The sequence below is a fragment of the Prunus mume genome, linkage group LG8 (genome assembly GCF_029339155.1).
Source record: "Prunus mume cultivar Tortuosa linkage group LG8, ASM2933915v1, whole genome shotgun sequence".
Taxonomy (NCBI): domain Eukaryota; kingdom Viridiplantae; phylum Streptophyta; class Magnoliopsida; order Rosales; family Rosaceae; genus Prunus; species Prunus mume.
This window is the reverse complement of record NC_142705.1, coordinates 20,383,053-20,403,575: the sequence shown is the minus strand read 5'-3', so window position 1 is coordinate 20,403,575 and position 20,523 is coordinate 20,383,053. Positions and strand designations below refer to the sequence as shown.

Below are 20,523 nucleotides of genomic sequence, written 5' to 3'. Positions count from 1 at the left end.
GAGAGATGGTATACTTCTTGCTCCCATTTGTCTTCACAACCACAATCTTAGCTTTGCAATTGCATCTACTTATTCCCCGTTGTCTTTTTCTCTCCCCAGTTTCATCTTTCCTGTATGCACCTTATTTGTAACATACAAATTCTTTCCTCAGAATCTCTTTCTTATGTTTTCCCCCAAAAGCTAGAATGAAGTCGAATACCAAAGCCAGTCAAGAATGCATATCTATTATAGAAATTATAAACGAGGTCAAGCGAGTCGAACTTCATCCCAACTGCTGGTGTTTCCTCATTTCTTACTTCAGGAATGTAAACCCTCCCATTAGTTGTTACACAGTCATCACTCTCTGAGCCCCCAGACATTTTACCCACGTATATTATTGAACTACTTCTATATTACTGCATAGCAAATATTAATTCATTAATCAATCATTACTGCATTACAACATATCAATGCATTTCACTTACACAAAACATTGCCCAAATTGACACAAAACAAGCATAGCCTAGCACGTTGGATTCTGATTACACAAAACGCAAGCAAAATTTAATAATAGTTATGTCATCTCTTGTGAAATAATCTGGAAAAAATAACATTACAACTAACATGTTCAACTAAGAACACAAATGTAATTCAACCCAGCAATTACAAAACTTCACCCAATATCTTCTCCAAATGCTTACTCATAATGCCATTAAGCCTAAGTTTAGGATCTTTTACCTACATTTTATAATTTCTCACCCCCACCAAAAACAACCAACTAAATATATTGAATATTCATAAGACGCATTACAAATGGCAGAAATGACGCATTATTGATTCCACTTATGACAGGACCCGCCTGAATTTCCTCAAAAGGCGGACCGTCTTGGTGCCGACATCACACTGCGATGCGGGCCCACTTACTAAAACCAAGATCTCCTACCAAAATTTTGGTGAGTCTCCCCTGTAAAATGCTCAAACCCAACAATATTCAACCTGCATAATTTACATGATAGATAAATTCCAATCCAGCATGCTTTTAACATACAACAATCCAACATAAAATGGCCTCCGGCCTCAAGTAACAACCTAACATGGGCGATAACAGAGCATCTACAGAATTTGTTTACAACAAACAGTGGAGTAGAAAGAATTTACACAGACCTAACAAGCGATGAAAGTTTGGAGCTCGCAACTTTGCTCGAACGCTTCCAAAAGCAACTCTGCACTGGGGGCACAAAACAGAAATATGTGAGTGGACAAAAATAAAGTTTGCACTTTAAATCAACATAATAACCCCACCATGTAAAAATAATGCTCTAGCATGCAGTTTCACAATTCAGAAACCAAAACTCAAAACACATTATCTCAAAGTCCAATACATCTCCACATCTCAATTCCACAACTCGTTTCCCAACGATATGCAACTCTCATCAACCCGTAAACACTCATATATAAATATATATATATATATATAACTAGGACTATAATATAATATATACTTCTCTCCATACTAATGTACGGAAACAATCCAAGGATTGTTAAGCGTACGCAGGATTTCGAACACTAACCGCGTCCGGGATGAGTAGTCCAACCGGGATGGAACTCCATAGCTCACACGCCGGCACGCCAGCGACACGTGTAGCTCACAAATCTCATAACAAGTCCTACGACGCAGCGGTATCATCACCCCACCGCCGCCAGCGCGTGTGTGATGATGCTTGCAATATACATACTCTTCCCATCGCGGCGCCAGCGACACGTATGGAAAGTGTCTCACACACCGCACTGCCAACGACATGTGTGAGACCCGCAATCTCATGGCCTTCCCACCCCACGGCCTGCCAACGACGTGTGTGGGAAGCCTAGTAACTAGGGAATGGTACTCACCTAACATACTCATACATCTCATAACCATCCCTCAAACTCTTATCTTTCCACAATCTCACCACAACAACCTCTCATACTCTATACATAGACAATATAGATAGTCATCCCAAAATCCATATCAACATATTCATCATACTCAAATATATATATATCCATACTCAAAATATATTGCCAATACGTATAAGAATATTCAAATCCATCAACCAAATAATTATTAAATCAAAATCACCATTTAAAATATATGCACAAATCTTTCATCAATAAAACCATGCATATGCTTAAAACAAAGTCCACTCACAAATAATCCCAAGCTGCCCGGCCCCGAGAGGGTCTGCCTGCTGCGAATGGTCGACCGAAGTACCTATTTCGAGATACGAACCCTTGATTAATATAACGTACTTCAAAACGGAAATTCAAAAAGGAAATACTTAAATCCCCAAGTTCCCGGTGCGCGTACGTTCAAAGGAATATCCTAAGCTCGATTCTGAGTTTGGGAATCGCTTCCCAATGCGGTAATCGCGATTCCCAAACTTCAAATTATTGAATCGGAACATATGGGGCTCCAATTCACGATCCGCGAATTCCTATAGATTTCTAAGAGTACCTAGATCAACATACTTGTTTGGAAAGCGATCCAATGGTTAGAACTTATCGAACCGGATAACGCACAATATGCGAAATCCGTTCGATAGTCAAACGACATCCAAATTGAGATCCGCAAAATCCTACGCACTCGTGACAACCTAAGGATCTCTTCAAGATAAAAGCAACTTCACCAGCCTTGCCCACGCGCCGCCACGCGCCGCGCGCGCGGGTGTGTAGAGAAATTTTCGGCGACGAAAAATCTCCAAATTACGAACCACCCTTCCAATCCTAGATACTACTCGACGAATGGAGCATCTTTTCAACTACGGCAGCGTCCAATTCGGACGGCAAGTGGCTAAATTTCACATTAAAAACCGGCCAAAACCTAACTTCCAAATTCGGGAATTTAAGCGCAAATCGATGAATTCCTATGCAACAGCCAGCTAGAACACATAAAATGGATGAGAAACCTCACCTTACCCGTCGGAAATGGTGGTGGAGGAGAGAGATCGACGGCTGAAAGTTCAGTCGATTCCGCAGCTTTTCGCTTTTTCCGGCGAATCCGAAGGTTCCCAATTTGTCTTGGCGGGAAGAGAGAGGAGAGGTGGCGGTTCGAATGGAACCGGTCTCGTCGGACGGGGTGGTGGAAGTGGTGGCGGTGTGGTGGTTTACTTACGTGAGCGATGCGAGGGGAAATCGCAGAGGGGAGAAGACGCGGGAGAGAGAGAGAGAGAGTGAGGTAAAAATTGAAAAATCTGATTTTTACTCCAAACTTTTCAAAATATTTACGGCTCCGCCACCGAACGTATTTTGATCGCCAAAACTTCGTTAAATCTCGATTCAAGCCTACCGCACTTTGTCTACGGTTTCGTCTCAGTACCACCTATGCAACCAAACCACTCGTGGTCCCAAAATCTTCCCGAATAAGAAATTGACCAAAATTACCCTTAACCCAAGAGTAATTTAATATTTTCTCTTAATTAAATTAAAATAGGAAAATAATCGGAGTCGGGGTGTTACATTCTACCCTCCTTAAAAAAATTTCGTCCCCGAAATTCACGTACCTGTCAATGGAAGAGATAAGGATACTTGGCCCGCATCTGCTCTTCGGGTTCCCAAGTAGCTTCTTCAACAGTTTGGCTTCTCCACAAGACTTTCACTACCGGGATGGATCTAGAACGCAACCTTTGTTCTTTCCTATCCAAGATCTGTACTGGTTGTTCCTCATACGACAAATCTTCTTCTAGCTCCATAGGTTGATATTCTAATACATGGGAAGGATCTGGCATGTATTTCCGGAGCATGGATACATGGAACACATCATGAACTCGAGATAGTTCTGGGGGTAAGGCTAGTCTATAAGCAACAGGTCCAATTCGCTCTGTGATCTCATAGGGTCCAATGTAACGAGGGCTTAACTTCCCACGTTTCCCTTCATATGCGGCCATGAATAATATGCCCGTAGCGTCCGGTACATCTTCGTGCTACCCGGATGCATAGTGTAAGTGGAACAGTGAGCTTCCTCCATGATTTCTCTTTTCAACTCCACATTCTTACTAAGTACACATAGACGAGCTCCTTTTACCAAGGCTTTGTCTCCCCTTATAGCATAATCCTTCCGTGTTCCATTTTCTACTTCTCCCCTTATCCTACAGAGTGTAGGATCTTCCAACTGGCCTGCAATTACCCGCTCCACCATAATGGGTCTCACATGCAAGCTAGCAAGGATTCTACCTTGTTGAGTCATCTCCATTTCTACTCCATCCTTCCGCAGTTCCACCAACAACGGAAGATAGGCCGCCCTAATATGGGCTAAGTTCGCAGTAGTTTTCCTACTCAATGCATCTGCAAGCACATTAGCTCGGCCTGGGTGATACTCAATCGTACAATCATAGTCCTTGATCAATTCCAACCAACGCCGTTGTCTCATATTCAGCTCCTTCTAGGTAAAGAAATACTTGAGGCTCTTGTGATCCGTAAAAATCTGACATGTCTCACCATACAAGTATTGCCGCCAAATCTTCAAAGCAAACACTACTGCAGCAAGTTCCAAATCATGGAGTGGATAATTTCGCTCATGCTTTTTGAGTTGCCTCGAGGCATAAGCAATCACCCGGTCATGTTGCATCAGAACACATCCCAATCCTTGCAAAGATGCATCACTATAGATCACAAAGCCCCCCGAGTTATCAGGAAGAGCCAAAACGGGTGCGGTGGTCAACCGCCTCTTCAACTCCTGAAAACTCCGTTCGCACTCCTCCGTCCACTCAAATGCAACGTCCTTCCTTGTCAACCGCGTGAGAGGCGTTGCTATCGAAGAGAACCCTTCCACAAATCGACGATAGTAACCTGCTAACCCCAGAAAACTCTGTACTTCCGTCACACTTGTGGGTTGTACCCAATTTACAATAGCCTCAACTTTCTGTGGGTCCACATAAATCCCTTCCGTTGAGATCACATGTCCAAGGAACACCACTCTATCCAGCCAAAACTGACACTTGCTAAATTTGGCATAAAGTTGCTTCCTCCTTAAAGTCCTCAATACCAACCTTAGATGCTTCTTATGCCCTTCCAAAGTCTTGGAATAAACCAAGATATCATCTATGAACACAATCACAAAGTGATCCAAATATGGTCGGAACACTCTGTTCATGAGATCCATAAATGCTGCTGGAGCATTCGTCAATCCAAACGGCATTACCAGAAATTCATAATGTCATGCGCGTTACGAATGCGGTCTTGGGGACATCCTCCTCTCTAATCCTCAGCGATGGTATCCGACCTCGGATCAATCTTAGAGAAATACTTGGCATCTTTTAAGCGGATCGAACAAATCATCAATCCGCGGCAAAGGATACCGGTTACGTACTGTCACCTTATTCAACTGCCGGTAATCAATACATAACCTCATGGTCCCATCCTTCTTCCTCACAAACAACACCGGTGCACCCCATGGGGAAACACTAGGTCGGATGAAACCCATATCCACTAATTCCTGCAATGAATCTTCACCTCCGGAGTTCATTGGTGTCATCCTGTAAGGAGTTAGATAGATAGGATTGGTGCCGGAAGAAGTTCAATAGTGAACTCAATTTCCCTTTCAGGAGGTAACCCAGGAAGATCATCTGGAAAGACATCGGGAACTCACGACAACGAGAATATCTTCCAGATTCAAGGTGATCTCTCGAGTGTCGATGATATGAGCTAGAAATCCTTCACACCCTTTCTTGAGTAACCTCTTAGCTGTAATAGCAGAGATAAGGCAAGTAGGGAGGATTCTACGTTCTCCCCGGAAAATCACTTTAGGCTGTCCTGGACTCCGGAATGTCACTTCCTTCCGGTAACAATCCACGGACGCATGATGCTTCTCTAGCCAATCCATCCCCAAAATAATATCTAAATCCACCAATTCTAAAGCAATCAAATTGGCTTCCAACCACTCATCGTCTACTTGAACATAACATTCTCTGAATACCCGGTCCGCATACATGACTTCCCCTGTGGGTAGAGAAATACTAAAACTTCCTGTCATGGGTGTCGGTCTCACACTGACATAAGGTAAGAAGTTGTGTGCTACGAAAGAATGTGTGGCCCCCGGGTCAATTAAAACACGAGCGAGATAACCAAAAATAGGGATCATACCAGTAATCACGTCTGGAGTGGCATGTGCCTCCTTTGAGTCATAGAGAACACCCTAGCCTAAGTGGTAGAACGCATGGTGACCCTTGAATTTCTGCCACTTCTTCCCGAGAAGATGGCGGTGCCATCTTGGAAGATCCCATTTGTAGAAGAAGTAGCACCACTCGACTCGATCTTGACCCAAATTACCTTGCCTCGCTGGCTCCGATCCCACCTTTGGTGTATCACGGGTAGATCTGGGCAAATCCTCTTAGTATGCCACTGTCCACAAAAGTAGCATATTGGGCTGCTGCTCAGCTTAGTTTACCCCTTGAATGGAACTAGGGCAATCCTTTGCAAAGTGCCCCACCCGCCAATCGAGCATGTCAACCCACCTGCTCGAGGGAGTCCTAGTGTGCTAGATGCATTCTGCTCGAATCGAGTCCACGCTGGGACGAGAACCGGATCTCCACTACCGAAGGCTGGATCCTAGTCCGCCCGACCATCCACCACTAGCGTGCCGAACTAGATCCTCCTCTCTTGGATGGGCCCGACTAGGGCCACCCAATCCTTGCGCATCTCTGCGGCGTCTTCCTGTACCCATAGCACATGTCTTAGATACTCAGCCTTGAGCCAAAGCTCTCATGTTGGGATACGTGCTAGCAAATGACCACGGAATCTCCCACCACAAACCGCCTTCAAAACGCCTCGCACCGATCCTCTTGGTAGCCACTAATTACGGTGCAAACCTCGGCATTCATTAAACTTATGCTCATATTCGCCACGACATTGATCCTGTTTGAATACAGAACTCTGTCTTTTTAGCATATCGATAGGAAGGTGGATAGAATTGATCGGAGAAGATTCTTTGGAATTCCTCCCAGGTAATAGCAGCTGGATTCTTCATAACCCATTTTTGCAGCTTTCCACCAATGATAAGCATTCCCTTTTAGAAAGGTAGCCAAACGGACTCTATCTTCATCTGGGCACTCCAGTACCTCAAAAATCCGCTCCACATCAAGTAATCCAACACTCACCTCTGTCTGGGCCACCCATGAAATCTTTGGCTCCGAGTTCTTTCACCCTTTGATTTGAACTTTCTCACTCGCCTCCCGCAAAGCGGTAGTCATCGTGTGGGTAAATTGGCTCGGCACATGGCGCAAGTCCAAGGCATTATCCGGCAGGTGGAGATGGTGGAGGAGATGGAACTGGTGGTGAAGGAGGTGGTGACGGAGATGGTGGTGGAGGATTTGGGCCCCATCTCTGACCACGACCTCGTGTTCTTGGTCGGCGAGTTGCCATGGTTCTACACAAAGAAACCATCAAATCATTAGATCAACAATGCAGCAAAAGTGCAAATGTCGAAGGAAAATGAACCTAATGCTCTGATACCAAGTGACAGGACCCGCCCGAATTTCAAACCGAGGCAGCGGACCGTCTTGGTGCCGACATCACTGCGATGCCGGGCCCACTTACTAAAACCCAAGATCTCCTACCAAAATTTTGGCAGAGTCTCCCCTGTAAAATGCTCAAACCCAACAATATTCAACCTGCATAATTTACATGATAGATAAATTCCAACTGCCAGCATGCTTTTAACATACAACAATCCAACATAAAATGGCCTCCGGCCTCAAGTAACAACCTAACATGGGCGATAACAGAGCATCTACAGAATTTGTTTACAACAAACAGTGGAGTAGAAAGAATTTACAGACCCTAACAACTGATGAAAAGTTTGGAGCTCGCAACCGCTCGACGCTTCCAAAAGCAACTCTGCTGGGGGGCACAAAACAGAAATATGTGAGTGGACAAAAATAAAGTTTGCACTTTAAATCAACATAATAACCCCACCATGTAAAAATAATGCTCTAGCATGCAGTTTCACAATTCAGAAACCAAAACTCAAAACACATTATCTCAAAGTCCAATACATCTCCACATCTCAATTCCACAACTCATTTCCCAACGATATGCAACTCTCATCAACCCGTAAACACTCATATATAAATATATATATATATAACTAGGACTATAATATAATATATACTTCTCTCCATACTAATGTCTTTGAAACAATCCAACCGGGATTGTTAAGCGTACGCAGGATTTCGAACACTAACCGGCGTCCGGGGATGAGTAGTCCAACCGGGGCGGAACTCCATAGCTCACACGCCGGCACGCCAGCGACACGTGTAGCTCACAAATCTCATAACAAGTCCTACGCGTGCAGACAGTATCATCACCCCACCGCACGCCAGCACGCGTGTGTGATGATACTTAAGCAATATACATACTCTTCCCATACGCGGCACCGCCAACGACACGTATGGAAAGTGTCTCACACACCGCACGCCAAGCGACATGTGTGAGACCCGCAATCTCATGGCCTTCCCACCCCACCGGCACTGCCAACGACGTGTGTGGGAAGCCTAGTAACTAGGGAATGGTACTCACCTAACATACTCATACATCTCACAACCATCCCTCAAACTCTTATCTTTCCACAATCTCACCACAACAACCTCTCATACTCTATACATAGACAATATAGATAGTCATCCCAAAATCCATATCAACATATTCATCATACTCAAATATATATATATATATATCCATACTCAAAATATATTGTCAATACGTATAAGAATATTCAAATCCATCAACCAAATAATTATTAAATCAAAATCACCATTTAAAATATATGCACAAATCTTTCATCAATAAAACCATGCATATGCTTAAAACAAAGTCCACTCACAAATAATCCCAAGCTGCCCGGCCCCGAGAGGGTCCTGCCTGCGAATGGTCGACCGAAGTACCTATTTCGAGATACGAACCCTTGATTAATATAACGTACTTCAAAACGGAAATTCACAAAAGGAAATACTTAAATCCCCAAGTTCCCGGTGCGCGTACGTTCAAAGGAATATCCTAAGGTCCGTTACAGGTTTGGGAATTGCTTCTCAATCGTACGGTAATCGCGATTCCCCAAACTTCAAATTATTGAATCGGAACATCCGGGGCTCCGATTCACGATCCGCGAATTCCTATAGGTTTCTAAGAGTACCTAGATCAACATACTTCAGTTTGGAAACGATCCAACGGTTAGAACTTATCGAACCCGGATAACGCACAATATGCGAAATCCGTTCGATAGTCAAACGACATCCAAATTGAGATCCGCAAAATCCTACGCACTCGTGACAACCTAAGGATCTCTTCAAGATAAAAGCAACTTCACCAGCCTTGCCCACGCGCCGTGCTGGTGTGTAGAGAAATTTCGGCGACGAAAAATCTCCAAATTACGAACCACCCTTCCAATCCTAGATACTACTCGACGAATGGAGCATCTTTTTCAACTACGGCAAGCGTCCAATTCGGACGGCAAGTGGCGGAATTTCCATTAAAACCGCCAAAACCTAACTTCCAAATTCGGAATTTAAAGCGAATCGATCAATTCCTATGCAGCGGCCAGCTAGAACACGAAAATGGATGAGAAACCTCACCTTACCCGTCGAAAATGGTGGTGGAGGAGAGAGATCGAAGCGGTTGGAAGTTCGGTCAATGATTCCGCAGCTTTTTCGCATTTTCCGCGAATCCGAAGGTTCCGGGTGTCTTGGCCGGGAAGAGAGAGGGAATGGTGGCGGTTCGAATGGAACCGGTCTCGTTAGACGGGGTGGTGCAAGTGGTGGCGGTGTGGTGGTTTACATTCGTGAGCGATGTGAGGAAGGGAAATCGCAGAGGGGGAGAAGACGCGAGAGAGAGAGAGAGAGAGAGAGAGAGAGAGAGAGTGAGGTAAAAATTGAAAAATCTGATTTTTACTCCAAACTTTTCGAAATATTTACGGCTCCGCCACCGAATGTATTTTGATCGCCAAAACTTCGTTAAATCTCGATTCAAGCCTACCACTTTGTCTACGGTTTCGTCTCAGTACCACCTACGCAACCAAACCACTCGTGGTCCCAAAATCTTCCCGAATAAGAAATTGACCAAAATTACCCTTAACCCAAGAGTAATTTAATATTTTCTCTTAATTAAATTAAAATAGGAAAATAATCGGAGTCGGGGTGTTACAACTAATGACGCATTGTTGATGCCACAAATGACGAATTTCCTACCCTCACAAAAAACAAACCAAACCCAATAAATCAATCCAGCAATAGTGAACTTACCTCTCAAAGTCAATCAGGAGCTCCAAAGTCAGTCAGCTTGAGAGAATGTGGTGGACATTAGAGAAGACTCTTTGGTAGTGGAGACTCCATCTCTACCAAAATCAAGGAACAACTGTTACTACAGCGTATAGCTACAGAAAGAGATATGCTACTTTGCTTTCATCTGGAATCTCGTCTGCTGAATGAAAAAGAGAAGGGGTTTTCACTTGAGCCATAGAATCAAAACAGGGCAATAGCTAGGTAAGAGTCATTAATCGTCATACCGAGGATACCATAGATTGCAGGCCTCCCAAGGAGCTGATGACAATGGAGCAACTATAGGGTTTGGGAGCTTTGGATCTTTCTAATTGTGGGTTTGCATTACATTCAAAAAGAGAGTATTGTGTTCTTGAGTTTTTCACAGAGAGGGAAAGATCTTCAACTGAAGTTGGGTTTCCAACGGGTCAGATTTCAACTCAGTTCTACATACACCCTCTTTTAAAAACTCACCGTTGGATTTTATCCGACAGCTCTTACATAACCCTCAAAAACACCACTTATAATTTTCCACTCACTATAGAAGCACTCACAAATAAAAACCCAACACAATGTATGGTTGTCAAAGAAAACCTCCTATGTGCGCTACATGTTTATTTTCTGCTGATGATTAAGCTTCATGTTCATAGTTTGAAATGTTGGTGCTTTTTTTTTTTTTTTTTTTTTTTTGTTTGAGGGTCGGCTGATGACCACAAATAAAATCATATATTTTGACATATTTTCTTTTAAATTTATTTTGCTTCATTATTTTCTTTTATTAATAAATTGATAAACAAAGCCAAACAAAAAAGAGAAAAGAAAGGAAAAGAAACCAGCTTTGACAATATGAAGAGTAAATGCATTTATTAATTGTCAATCATGAAATCAATCAAGTACGTGCCATTAAAGGATCCAGAAGAAACAACAGTAAAAGGGTTGTAGCTCAAGTAATTAAGAGCAGCAAATGGGTTGTAGCTCAAGTAATTAAGAGCATTTATCCGTGCATCTTTGGTCCTCGGTACATCAAGCCATGATCTCCAAATACCAGCAATGGTTTTTAGAAAGCTTGGAGCTTAAGCAAGTTAATTGCTAGACTGCAACAAATATATATCTCATTTTCAAATAGTACTTCTACCTCTCAATGAAACTTGCAGCCCACGCTAGGTAATCAATCAAACAGAGCAAATCCAAGATGTACTGTGGACGTCTTTGATAATCTCTCAATCCCTGTGCATTTATGCATTTTACTTTTTACAAGTTTTAAACCAAAGGCAGGAGGAGCTTGTTGACACATGCTTTTGCAACTTAGTATATCACTTCTAGTTCCAACATTAGCAAGTTGATCATTGATAATGTAATGTTACAAGTACTTAATCAATGCCCAGGTAACAATTGTTAAAATCACAACCGCAAGAAACAGTAGGATCAAAGAAGAACAACCGCCTTTGGTGCGTTTGTTCAGCACAGCCAATTTCTTTTGCACCCGCTGTTTCAAGAACAATGTCAATGTGAGTTTAAATTTAATTAAATATAAAAGTGGAGGAGTATAACAAATCGAATCGGGTGAAACGATACCAAAATACACAGATTTTGTTTAGGGTTTGTTGTTCAAAAAAGTGTTGAGATTTATATTCTCTTTCTCTTTGACTATCTGATCATTAAGGTGGGTACTATGTATGCCAGAAAGAGGTCAGTTTATTCAAAACTATATGTCTATGCGAATGTTGGTGCTGTCCCATGAAATTCAAGCTAGGAAAGCAAGCAATAATATGGTAATGATAACCTGTAGGTTGGAATTTGTTGAGTCCACATGCTGGTCCAGATTATCCTGCATATTGTTTAAGAAAGACAAGTTAAAAAAACTGCAGAAGTCTTCATCGCAACTCTGGTCGGACATAAAAGACACCATAATAAAGTAAATTGGAGAATCAGCAAAAGACTCAACCAGAAGCATAGTGTGCAGATCAAGTTCTTCATTTACTGCCAACGAAATGTGTTTTGTACTAATAACTGTCTCCTCCAATTTTTCAAGTCCTTCATCTTGTTCTGCTAGGAATGTAAAACACATTACCATTAGTCGCAGACTAAATCAACTATTACAGAAAGTAAAAACCATTTAATTTACAATCACATGCCCTTCATGATTTGCCGTTGAAAGCTAACAAGACCATGGTTGTCTAAATCAGCCGTTCTGCTCATTATATCATCCATCTTCTTATCAGGGCCAAGCAAGTTCTGTCTATTAGCAAGGCTCGACATGTTGAGAGCAATAGCCATTTGATCAGCTTTAGAACTCAAATTTTTGAGCATATCTTTACGACGATTTATTTCTTTCCCTGTTCTGTTTATCACAGCAGCAATTATAATTTGTACAAAGAGTGAAACCCAGCTAAAATAAAGTACCATATGAACAGAAAACCTTTTTTGCTTGCACAAAAGTAGTTGCTACCATTACATGCTACTCATTTGACTTTAGTAAACATCTTAACGAAAATCCTCTCAGATTTCCAAAAAAGCAATCCTAATCCCATGACTTCGATATTCGATACCTAAACATGCGTTTTGACACAATTCAGGAGAAACACCACATTACAACGCACCACTATAGGGGCACATCATACAGACTCATCAGCAATACAGAGCAGAAGTTAGGGTTTATAGACATTAGTAAATTGTACAAGTGAATAAGCAATTTTGAACCCAAAGAAAAAAGATTACAGCAACAGTAGACCAGGAATCCTTCAGACTGTCTCAGTAGAAAACATTATCTATCATATATAATTTTTTTTATACATATATTTGTTCTCTGAGTTTTCAAACTTAAAACCATTGTATATTCATAAATGCAATCAAATATACACAAACATATGCTACAATGAACACAATCAGATCACCATTCATTAATTGATATCCCATTGTACAAATGTTTTTTTTAGAATTCAGATCAGAACAAAAAAAAATCCATTTTTGTATGATTAGAACTACTTTCATGAACAAGAAAAAAAAATCCATCAATCTATTCCAATCTTATTTAAGTAATTATGAGCCGACCATCTATCTATCACAAAAGATTTTACTAGATAAACTTAAGTGAATTAATGTTTAGTTGTTAAAAACATAGAACGAATCAACAGATATTTGATTAAGGAGATACTATGCACAAAATAACAAACATTCTAAATAAAATATTAAATCTTTCTTCTGTCATTATATTTGGTCTCCTTCCTTTTCCCTCTACAACCTGGATCAACTAGTTTACGACAGTAGTTCATTCTCAGGTCATTGTTCCAATTGACTACTACTAAAACATATCAAAGAACTTCTCACATTCTTTTTTTATTAGTTCCAACGTCATCCTTGAAGTAATATTAACTTATATTGCACATTTCACATTCCATGATGGGGAAGGTTTAATTGAAACCTTATATTAGTATTTCATTTTTTCTGATAAGAAAATGGATGGAATATAATAAAATCGAACAACCTTTAGGTTCCTACGAAATGAGGTTTGGAGTAAAACCACTAACAAGTTCCGGGGGATACAAAAGGAAATTCAAGCTAAATATTGGTCATGAGTTAAGAATAGGAATTGAACTCTACGAGAATACTCACATTGACTGCTTGTTAGGAAGTTTAGACAAGAGTGACTGCAAAGTCTCAAGCTTTGTCCTTAGTATTGTAACCTTTCTTCGAGTTGCAGACATATGACGTTGTGTTTCAGGTCCAGAGGGTGGCAATGAACTCCTTCCAGAAATCATACCATTGATTTCATCAGCAAGCTTTGAAGCATCATTGAATTCTCGCATCCACGAGTCAGGAGATGCCATTACTTTACTGCCAATACCAGACATATTGATATTAGTATGAACGTACGCATAGCCACTAAGCACATGGTTTAGTGCCCATTTGGGACTGCTTCTGTTTTAAGCTTTTCTGCCAAAAGCTGTCAGAAGCACTTCTAGCTCTTGGTAAACATTTTTAATTTTAAATTACCTAATGAATACACATATCCATCCAGTTACATGATCATATAGCCTAATTAGAAGTAGTGTACACCTAAAACCAAAATCATCATTAAAATTTAAAAGCAGATAATACATTAATTTCTTACAACACATGGTCATGTCAGCTTAGCATGCTGACACTGAGCAGATACAGGTAACTATATATATAATATATATATATATATATATTTACAATTTTTCAGTGAACCCAGATTTGATTTTAGCGCTGCAAGGGTTTAGAGGTGTCAACGACAATAATCATAAATTCCTTCAATTTTAATTTACTAGTTCTAGTTCATACCAATTCCAATTGTAGACGGACAGAGAAAAGAATAGTAAAGACATTACCAGATTCGATGTAATCTTACTTGTTGTGAGGGATTTTGATTCGAATCAGAGTGGGCGTTGGAGAAACAGAGGCGTGGACTTGAAGGTGAGAAGAGGTAAGAAGGAGCCTCGTTGCTTCCCAGAAAAGGAAGTACAATAGACAGAGGAAACAAATCCAACCAAAAGAACAAAACCGAAAACAAACAGACAAAAGAGAGAGAGAGAGTTTTTATTTTATTTTTTTGTCTGTTATCCAATGAATGCGCATTCATGATAGTTTGTGTGTTTGTTTTATTTTTTAATAATTTTTTTATACAAGTCACATTGGGAAAGGAAAATCGATCCTAGAATATTGGATGGAAATGTAAATACCCTAACAACTTCAGCTATAAGTCCATGTAAGTATGACTTCTTTGGTCCAATTTGAACTATTTCAATTTTGAGCTTGCATGAATTTTTTATTAGATCGGATTTGAACTATTTCAATTTTGAACAACTCTGAGATCGTATGCCTAGACAGAGATGGGCTTATGCTTTTGGAACATTCCTTATACAAGAGAAGTTGAAATCTCCATCAGGATGAGAAGAAATACGAGCTTATGTTGCTTGCCAAAATTATCTAATCGGAACGTACTATTAGCATCCACCAGAAGACGTCAATAAATAAGTTAACGACAATGTGATATTTGTTTCGACAAAATAGATGAGCAAATGCTGGCAATAAGATGAACAAATCTTTGCAAAATCAGTGTTGACCAAAGTATGGTGCCAAAGAAATAACAATGCACAAATAGTCTGGCTTTTTAATCTTGCGTTAGAATCTCTGTTCTAAATATCCATGATGTTAGCTCAATAACACTTACAAGAGAATCCTATACATCACAATAATTCTACATTTTTCAGCTACGAATTGGCTTGGAGGGATCACCTGCTCAAATAGGCTTTTGAAAATCTGCCACAAACAAAACATAAATACATTAAAAAAAACAATGTATCTTGTAAATTTAAGGAATGCTTAACCAAACTTTCAACCTAATGAATTCCAACGGTAATATGCAGACAGAGTGCGACTGTTACCTCTTCTTGACCAAAAGTTCTTCGACTAGTTGAGCAAAGAATAGATTGAATAGAGTTTAACGCATTCCATTGTAGTTTAGATGATGCTTCCGAGGCAAGAGAACTACAAACGAGCATAACTTGGATATTTAGTCCAGCAATACCTAAAAATTGGCAGGCCAAAAGGCCAAAGCCATAGCTAGCTACTAAGAGAATGATTTTACACCATAAAAGTACCTTCAGATATACTGCAAAAGCTTTCTGGGGGGAAGATCGCCCCTGGGTCTGCTCCACTCTGGCCAGAGACTGCCAGAGCCAGGCAATTTTTACTGTAGAGAACAAGAAACAACTAATTAATAAGTTAGGTGATTGCAGAGCTCAATAATTTGAAGACTGTATTTCACCTAAACCAAAAAAAAAAAAAAATTTGAAAAGCTTACCTTGACCATGATGGAACAAATTTAGTATTTGGTATAACATCGTCATCTTCTTCGTTTTCATCATCTGATTCTTTGTATGGAGAGATTTCATAAGACTGTTCTTGATGTGTATTCGCAGCGGACTTCCCATTGTCTATTGCTTTGTCTACATTGCTCAGTACCTTAAAGATCATATGAAGTATCAGCATGAAGCTGTAAAGACAAAGTAAATGTACACGAAATATGCAGCCATTCATGAAGCTGTTAGTAGTTAGTTACCCTCCAGCCTGCAGTAAAAGCTCAGAAATTTTTCTTACACATAGGCCTCCCTAGTATGAACTACGCAAGTAAAACCACTCAACATATGAATACATGTTATTTCAGAGGAGAGGAATGGGTTTAATTGCCTCCTATGCTGTACAATATGCAATAGATCCTAAGATAAGGTGAATATCAATTCTTAAGAAGTCATTAGCATTTACCACTGTGCTATATCCAAAATTACTCAAGGCCAAACTGTGTTCTTCATGGATAATACTCTCTCTTCTGGCATTACTTGTTGAAACCCTGGAAGTCCTAGGCTCAGTCTCTGAAATGTTCCTGAAAGTGTCATATTCCCTTTCTTCCTCCATTGTCTTATGCGCTGTTTCATCCTTAGATTTCTTACTCTCATGTCCTCTTCCATCCTATATAAGACAGTCCAATACTGATTGTGATTTCTAATATAGCAAAAAGATAGATTTAATAAAAGGTGACATGGCATGAAGAATCATACAATGGCCTGGCGTTTCATTTCTTTATCTTCTTTTTCAGCTGGTAACTTGTCTTCATGTTCTCTCTGCTGTCTCCGTGCTTCAACACGCATTTTTTTTCTTTCCTTCTCCTTCCTATCTTCCTCTTCCCTTTGTCTTTTCTTTGCTGCCATATCAGCATCTTTTTTCTTCCTCTCTTCTTCTTTCTGTTTCTTTTGCAGCTCTAACTGCCTCATATTCGCTTGCTCCTTTCTTGACCGCTCAAGCTTCAAGGCTTCCTTCTTCATCTTGCGCTCATTCTCTTTCTTTTGTGCAAGACGCTTTGCAGTTTCGGCAGCCTCCAGGGCCTTCACTTTGATGTCCCTCTTCCCTATAAGAAAGCACAAGAAGCTCCAAATACTGAACCAAATCATCGGAGAACAAGAAGAAACAAAGAAAAGAAAAAGATTCCAAAATCTTCACCAGACATTCACAATGATGCAATCAAACAACAGGTGAATCATTGTCAACCTCCTACCGACATGACAAGTTTACCAATAAAATACTTTATTACCCCAATGATCCCAGACATGCAAAACTAATTTACAGCTCCGAACATAACACTCCTCGATTCAGTAAAAACAAAACGATCATCCATACTGTAGTCCAGTTTCCACATACAGTTAAGATCTACACTCTAAATACACTCATATGGAATATGTACATGTAATGCAATTCCAAAGTTCTAAAATTGACGGTTCTTCATGATTAAAATTACTAGTAAGAAATTACCTGTTACAACTGCAGCTGATTGTTTCTGTTGAACAAGAGGAATGAAGGAAGTCATACTGGACACAATATTGTTACGCTTAGGCTCCCACTCTGACAAACTTGGACCACCTTTTCTCAAGCTGGTTTTTCCAGATAATTTTGGTTTACGAAGTGGTCCAGTGGTCCTCTTAATATCATTTGTTCCTCGTGATATGCTCAGGTTCTCCTTGTTGTTATATCTTCTCTTGATGCTGTTTTGGATTCCATGCTTCAGTTTGAAGCTCTTACTAGTCCCCGTTAAGCTGAATTCAGCGTTGACTGAGTCTAGACTAAGTCTATCAGCATGCGGTTCAGCTTTCGAAACTGATGCAGGAGGGTTTGGAATTTCAGTAATGTCAGCAAGTGGTACTCTTTGTATTGAGCTATTTAATACTTCTGAAACAATGCCACCTCGGGAAGTAGCAGATACCTCATCTATATTCTCATTTTCTTCACTAATGCAGGGAAGTTCTGGATTTAAGCTCCCTCGCTTCCCCGAACTGCTAGTGCTTGAACCAGTTCTATCCCAGAGTTTCCCAACTGGCGATATGTAAGGTTTCTTAATGTCCCAACCAGATTGACCACTACGATTTGGTAGGCAATCAGAATAGGACCTTCCATTAAACGCCTGGCCAACTTCCTCACTCAAGCAACTATGACCATCCTTTAACGGCTTGACGGCATCATTCATTGGCAAGGTGGTCCTCATATCCACACCACCCTCTAGAAGCCCAGTTGGAACAGACTGATAGAGATTTGGAATTTTGTGCGACTTATTTGAAGCTGAAAAGCATGCCATTGGAGTTTGCATGCAAACAGATTTGCAAAGCTGCTCCAAAATGCTGGCACGTTCAAATGTAGTGCTTGGAAGGTTCCACTCATCAAAGTTAATATCCTCTCGAGCAATGCTTGTTGGTTCGTCATCTGTTTCTAAAATGAACCCCTCAAGCTCAGGCTTTGTACCATCACCACCAATCAAATCCAAGGATTGGCCACGTGGAGAACCAACTGAAAAATATGAAAAATTTCTGGTCCCTCCAAGATCAAATCTCTTTTCCTGCATGGCTCTTCCAGCGCAAGTCCAATTGTCAACATTTCCCAGTGTAGGATTATCCTCAAGAGGAAGAGAAACATGGTTCCCTTCTATGCATGGACTTCCTGTATCAACAATAATGCTAGTTGGATGTACTACTCCTGTTTCCTCCATAAAACAATCTTGAGACGGGCCAGCATCCTGCTTCATCAAACTTGAGAGAAGTGATGCTTCCAATTCTTCATGCATAAAAGTGAACGGTGCATTCCCACTTCTGTCCCCCTCCCACGCTGATTTCACCCTGTGAAACACAATCTTATGCATTAGAACATATTATATAGTAGCAGACAAGCAACCTGTATAAGAAAACAAGTAAACAGAATTCCCAAATAAAACAAGACTACTAAATAGGATAGTAACAATATAAGGGAAGTAGCTTAGCTCAGAGAGAGAGAGAGAGAGAGAGAGAGCAATGCACAACAGAAAATTGAGTACCTCTTTCATATGTGCCTTAGGTGAAGATTCAGACCTCTCTATCATGTGGTGATCCTCATTTTGATGTGTTTCTTCAACTGGAATTCCACTGACAACTGAATTCACAACATCCTCCTGAGAAATTGAAAGGCCCTGAGATTCTAGTACGGCATTCGGACTATGCTCTACATTTCCCAAGTTTCCACAAATAGAATCTCTATTGATGGTGTGAAAAACCTTTTCTATCAAGTCCCGTGAAGAAGACAGATCATCAACTATTGTGTGCTCAATCTTTCTTCGTTTATGCTGAGGCCATGAACCCTGCATAGAAGAGCTAAAACTTCTTCCTTTGGATTTCTCTGCAATCTGGCATTCAGTTGATTTGGTATAACCTACATCTCCCTTATCACCAATACTCCACAGTTCATAGTTTGGAGAAATGTGTGAATGTATAATCGGCTGAGGCAAGTTACCCTTCATCTCATCCATGGAAGCAGCACAAGGATTCTCAACTGCAAGATTCTTTGCATCCGGGATTCTGAAATAACCAGGTTCGGACACCATAGTAAAATCAGAATCCGTTGATACTGTAGGATTACTAACGGCATGAGAATACAGTGCACTCTCTTCTGTGACCAATTCAGTTGGTTTTGCAGCATTAACATTAGACAGGCTTTCAACCAAACTTTCCCAGGCTACTTGCAAGCCCATTGGATTATCTGTCAAAAAGGATTTCTGAACTTTGCCACTTTCTAGCAAAGTATTGGCAGCTCCATCCTTATGAGCATTGGATGTCTCTTTTACTGATGAGGCAGCATTTTCATTCGAGGCACTTCCAGTTTTATGCAACTGCCCTTCAGGGGCTTCAGATAAACTACTCTGGAGCTCCTTTCCTCTGACGGAAACTTCCCGACCCCCCAGAAAACTCATCTCCAGTGGTGTGTTACAATTGTCTTGGTAATTGACAGTTATTCCTTCAGCCATTATGTTTTCAGCATGCATCAAGGAAAGAGAACTTTTTTCTGATGACCTTCCCTGCATTCCCTTCTTAAGAGCAGGAGTACAAATTCCATTCAAACAGGACTCTTCCACGTCATCAAAATTAAGTTGCTTGGGATTCACAAAAGCACAATCAGCAGGCTGCCTTGAGTGTAAAACTTCTCCTCCACTTCTAAGCCCATTACCATCCAAGGTAGATCCAGAACGAATAGGATTAGCTTCAATACATCCATCAGGATCAATTTCAGTTTCTCCAACACTTGCAACTTCAACAAATTCACAGGTTTGTGTACAGGGTACCTCTTGTACCATAGTACTGGACATATCCAGATGCCTGATTCCTGCAACCCCATGAGTCAGATTTTCTGGCAAATCCTTGTTTGAAGCAGCAGATCTGGACTGTGTACC

General features: G+C 40.7%; 2 protein-coding genes across 4 annotated transcripts; both read right to left on the bottom strand.

Moving 5' to 3' along the window:
* Positions 1 to 11,293: 11,293 nt before the first annotated feature.
* Positions 11,294 to 14,886, bottom strand: LOC103339109 (syntaxin-51-like). 3 transcript variants are annotated; one of them, XM_008242388.2, is made up of 6 exons: positions 14,635 to 14,770; positions 13,875 to 14,096; positions 12,398 to 12,603; positions 12,208 to 12,308; positions 12,046 to 12,090; positions 11,294 to 11,748 (listed from the first exon to the last, which is right to left on the bottom strand). In XM_008242388.2, the coding sequence occupies exons 2-6, from the start codon at positions 14,087 to 14,089 to the stop codon at positions 11,623 to 11,625; spliced, it is 693 nt and encodes a 230-aa protein (XP_008240610.2). In that variant the 5' UTR covers positions 14,090 to 14,096; positions 14,635 to 14,770; the 3' UTR covers positions 11,294 to 11,622. The 3 variants fall into 3 exon arrangements, with proteins under 3 accessions (XP_008240610.2, XP_088899758.1, XP_088899757.1); XM_089043632.1 differs by having other exon boundaries at positions 12,046 to 12,308; positions 14,615 to 14,886; XM_089043631.1 differs by having other exon boundaries at positions 12,046 to 12,308; positions 14,635 to 14,807.
* A 409-nt stretch (positions 14,887 to 15,295) lies between these two features.
* On the bottom strand, positions 15,296 to 19,276 carry LOC103339120 (uncharacterized). Its single transcript, XM_089043541.1, has 8 exons — positions 19,138 to 19,276; positions 17,592 to 18,943; positions 16,844 to 17,190; positions 16,551 to 16,754; positions 16,090 to 16,250; positions 15,887 to 15,978; positions 15,671 to 15,773; positions 15,296 to 15,545 (listed from the first exon to the last, which is right to left on the bottom strand). Exons 2-7 carry the CDS (start codon positions 18,889 to 18,891, stop codon positions 15,727 to 15,729), a joined length of 2,151 nt encoding a protein of 716 aa, XP_088899667.1. The 5' UTR covers positions 18,892 to 18,943; positions 19,138 to 19,276; the 3' UTR covers positions 15,296 to 15,545; positions 15,671 to 15,726.
* Positions 19,277 to 20,523: the final 1,247 nt, after the last annotated feature.

Coding starts and splice junctions, on each gene's coding strand:
- LOC103339120 (XM_089043541.1), bottom strand. CDS start 18,891: ATGCATGAAGAATTGGAAGCATCACTTCTCTCAAGTTTGATGAAGCAG. Junction 17,191..17,591: donor ATCAGCTGCAGTTGTAACAG/GTAATTTCTTAC, acceptor GCTTTCTTATAG/GGAAGAGGGACATCAAAGTG. Junction 15,774..15,886: donor CTTTTGCAGTATATCTGAAG/GTACTTTTATGG, acceptor GCTCGTTTGTAG/TTCTCTTGCCTCGGAAGCAT.
- LOC103339109 (XM_089043632.1), bottom strand. CDS start 14,865: ATGAATGCGCATTCATTGGATAACAGACAAAAAAATAAAATAAAAACT. Junction 12,309..12,397: donor TCAACGGCAAATCATGAAGG/GCATGTGATTGT, acceptor CATTCCTAGCAG/AACAAGATGAAGGACTTGAA. Junction 11,749..12,045: donor CAACAAATTCCAACCTACAG/GTTATCATTACC, acceptor TTCTTGAAACAG/CGGGTGCAAAAGAAATTGGC.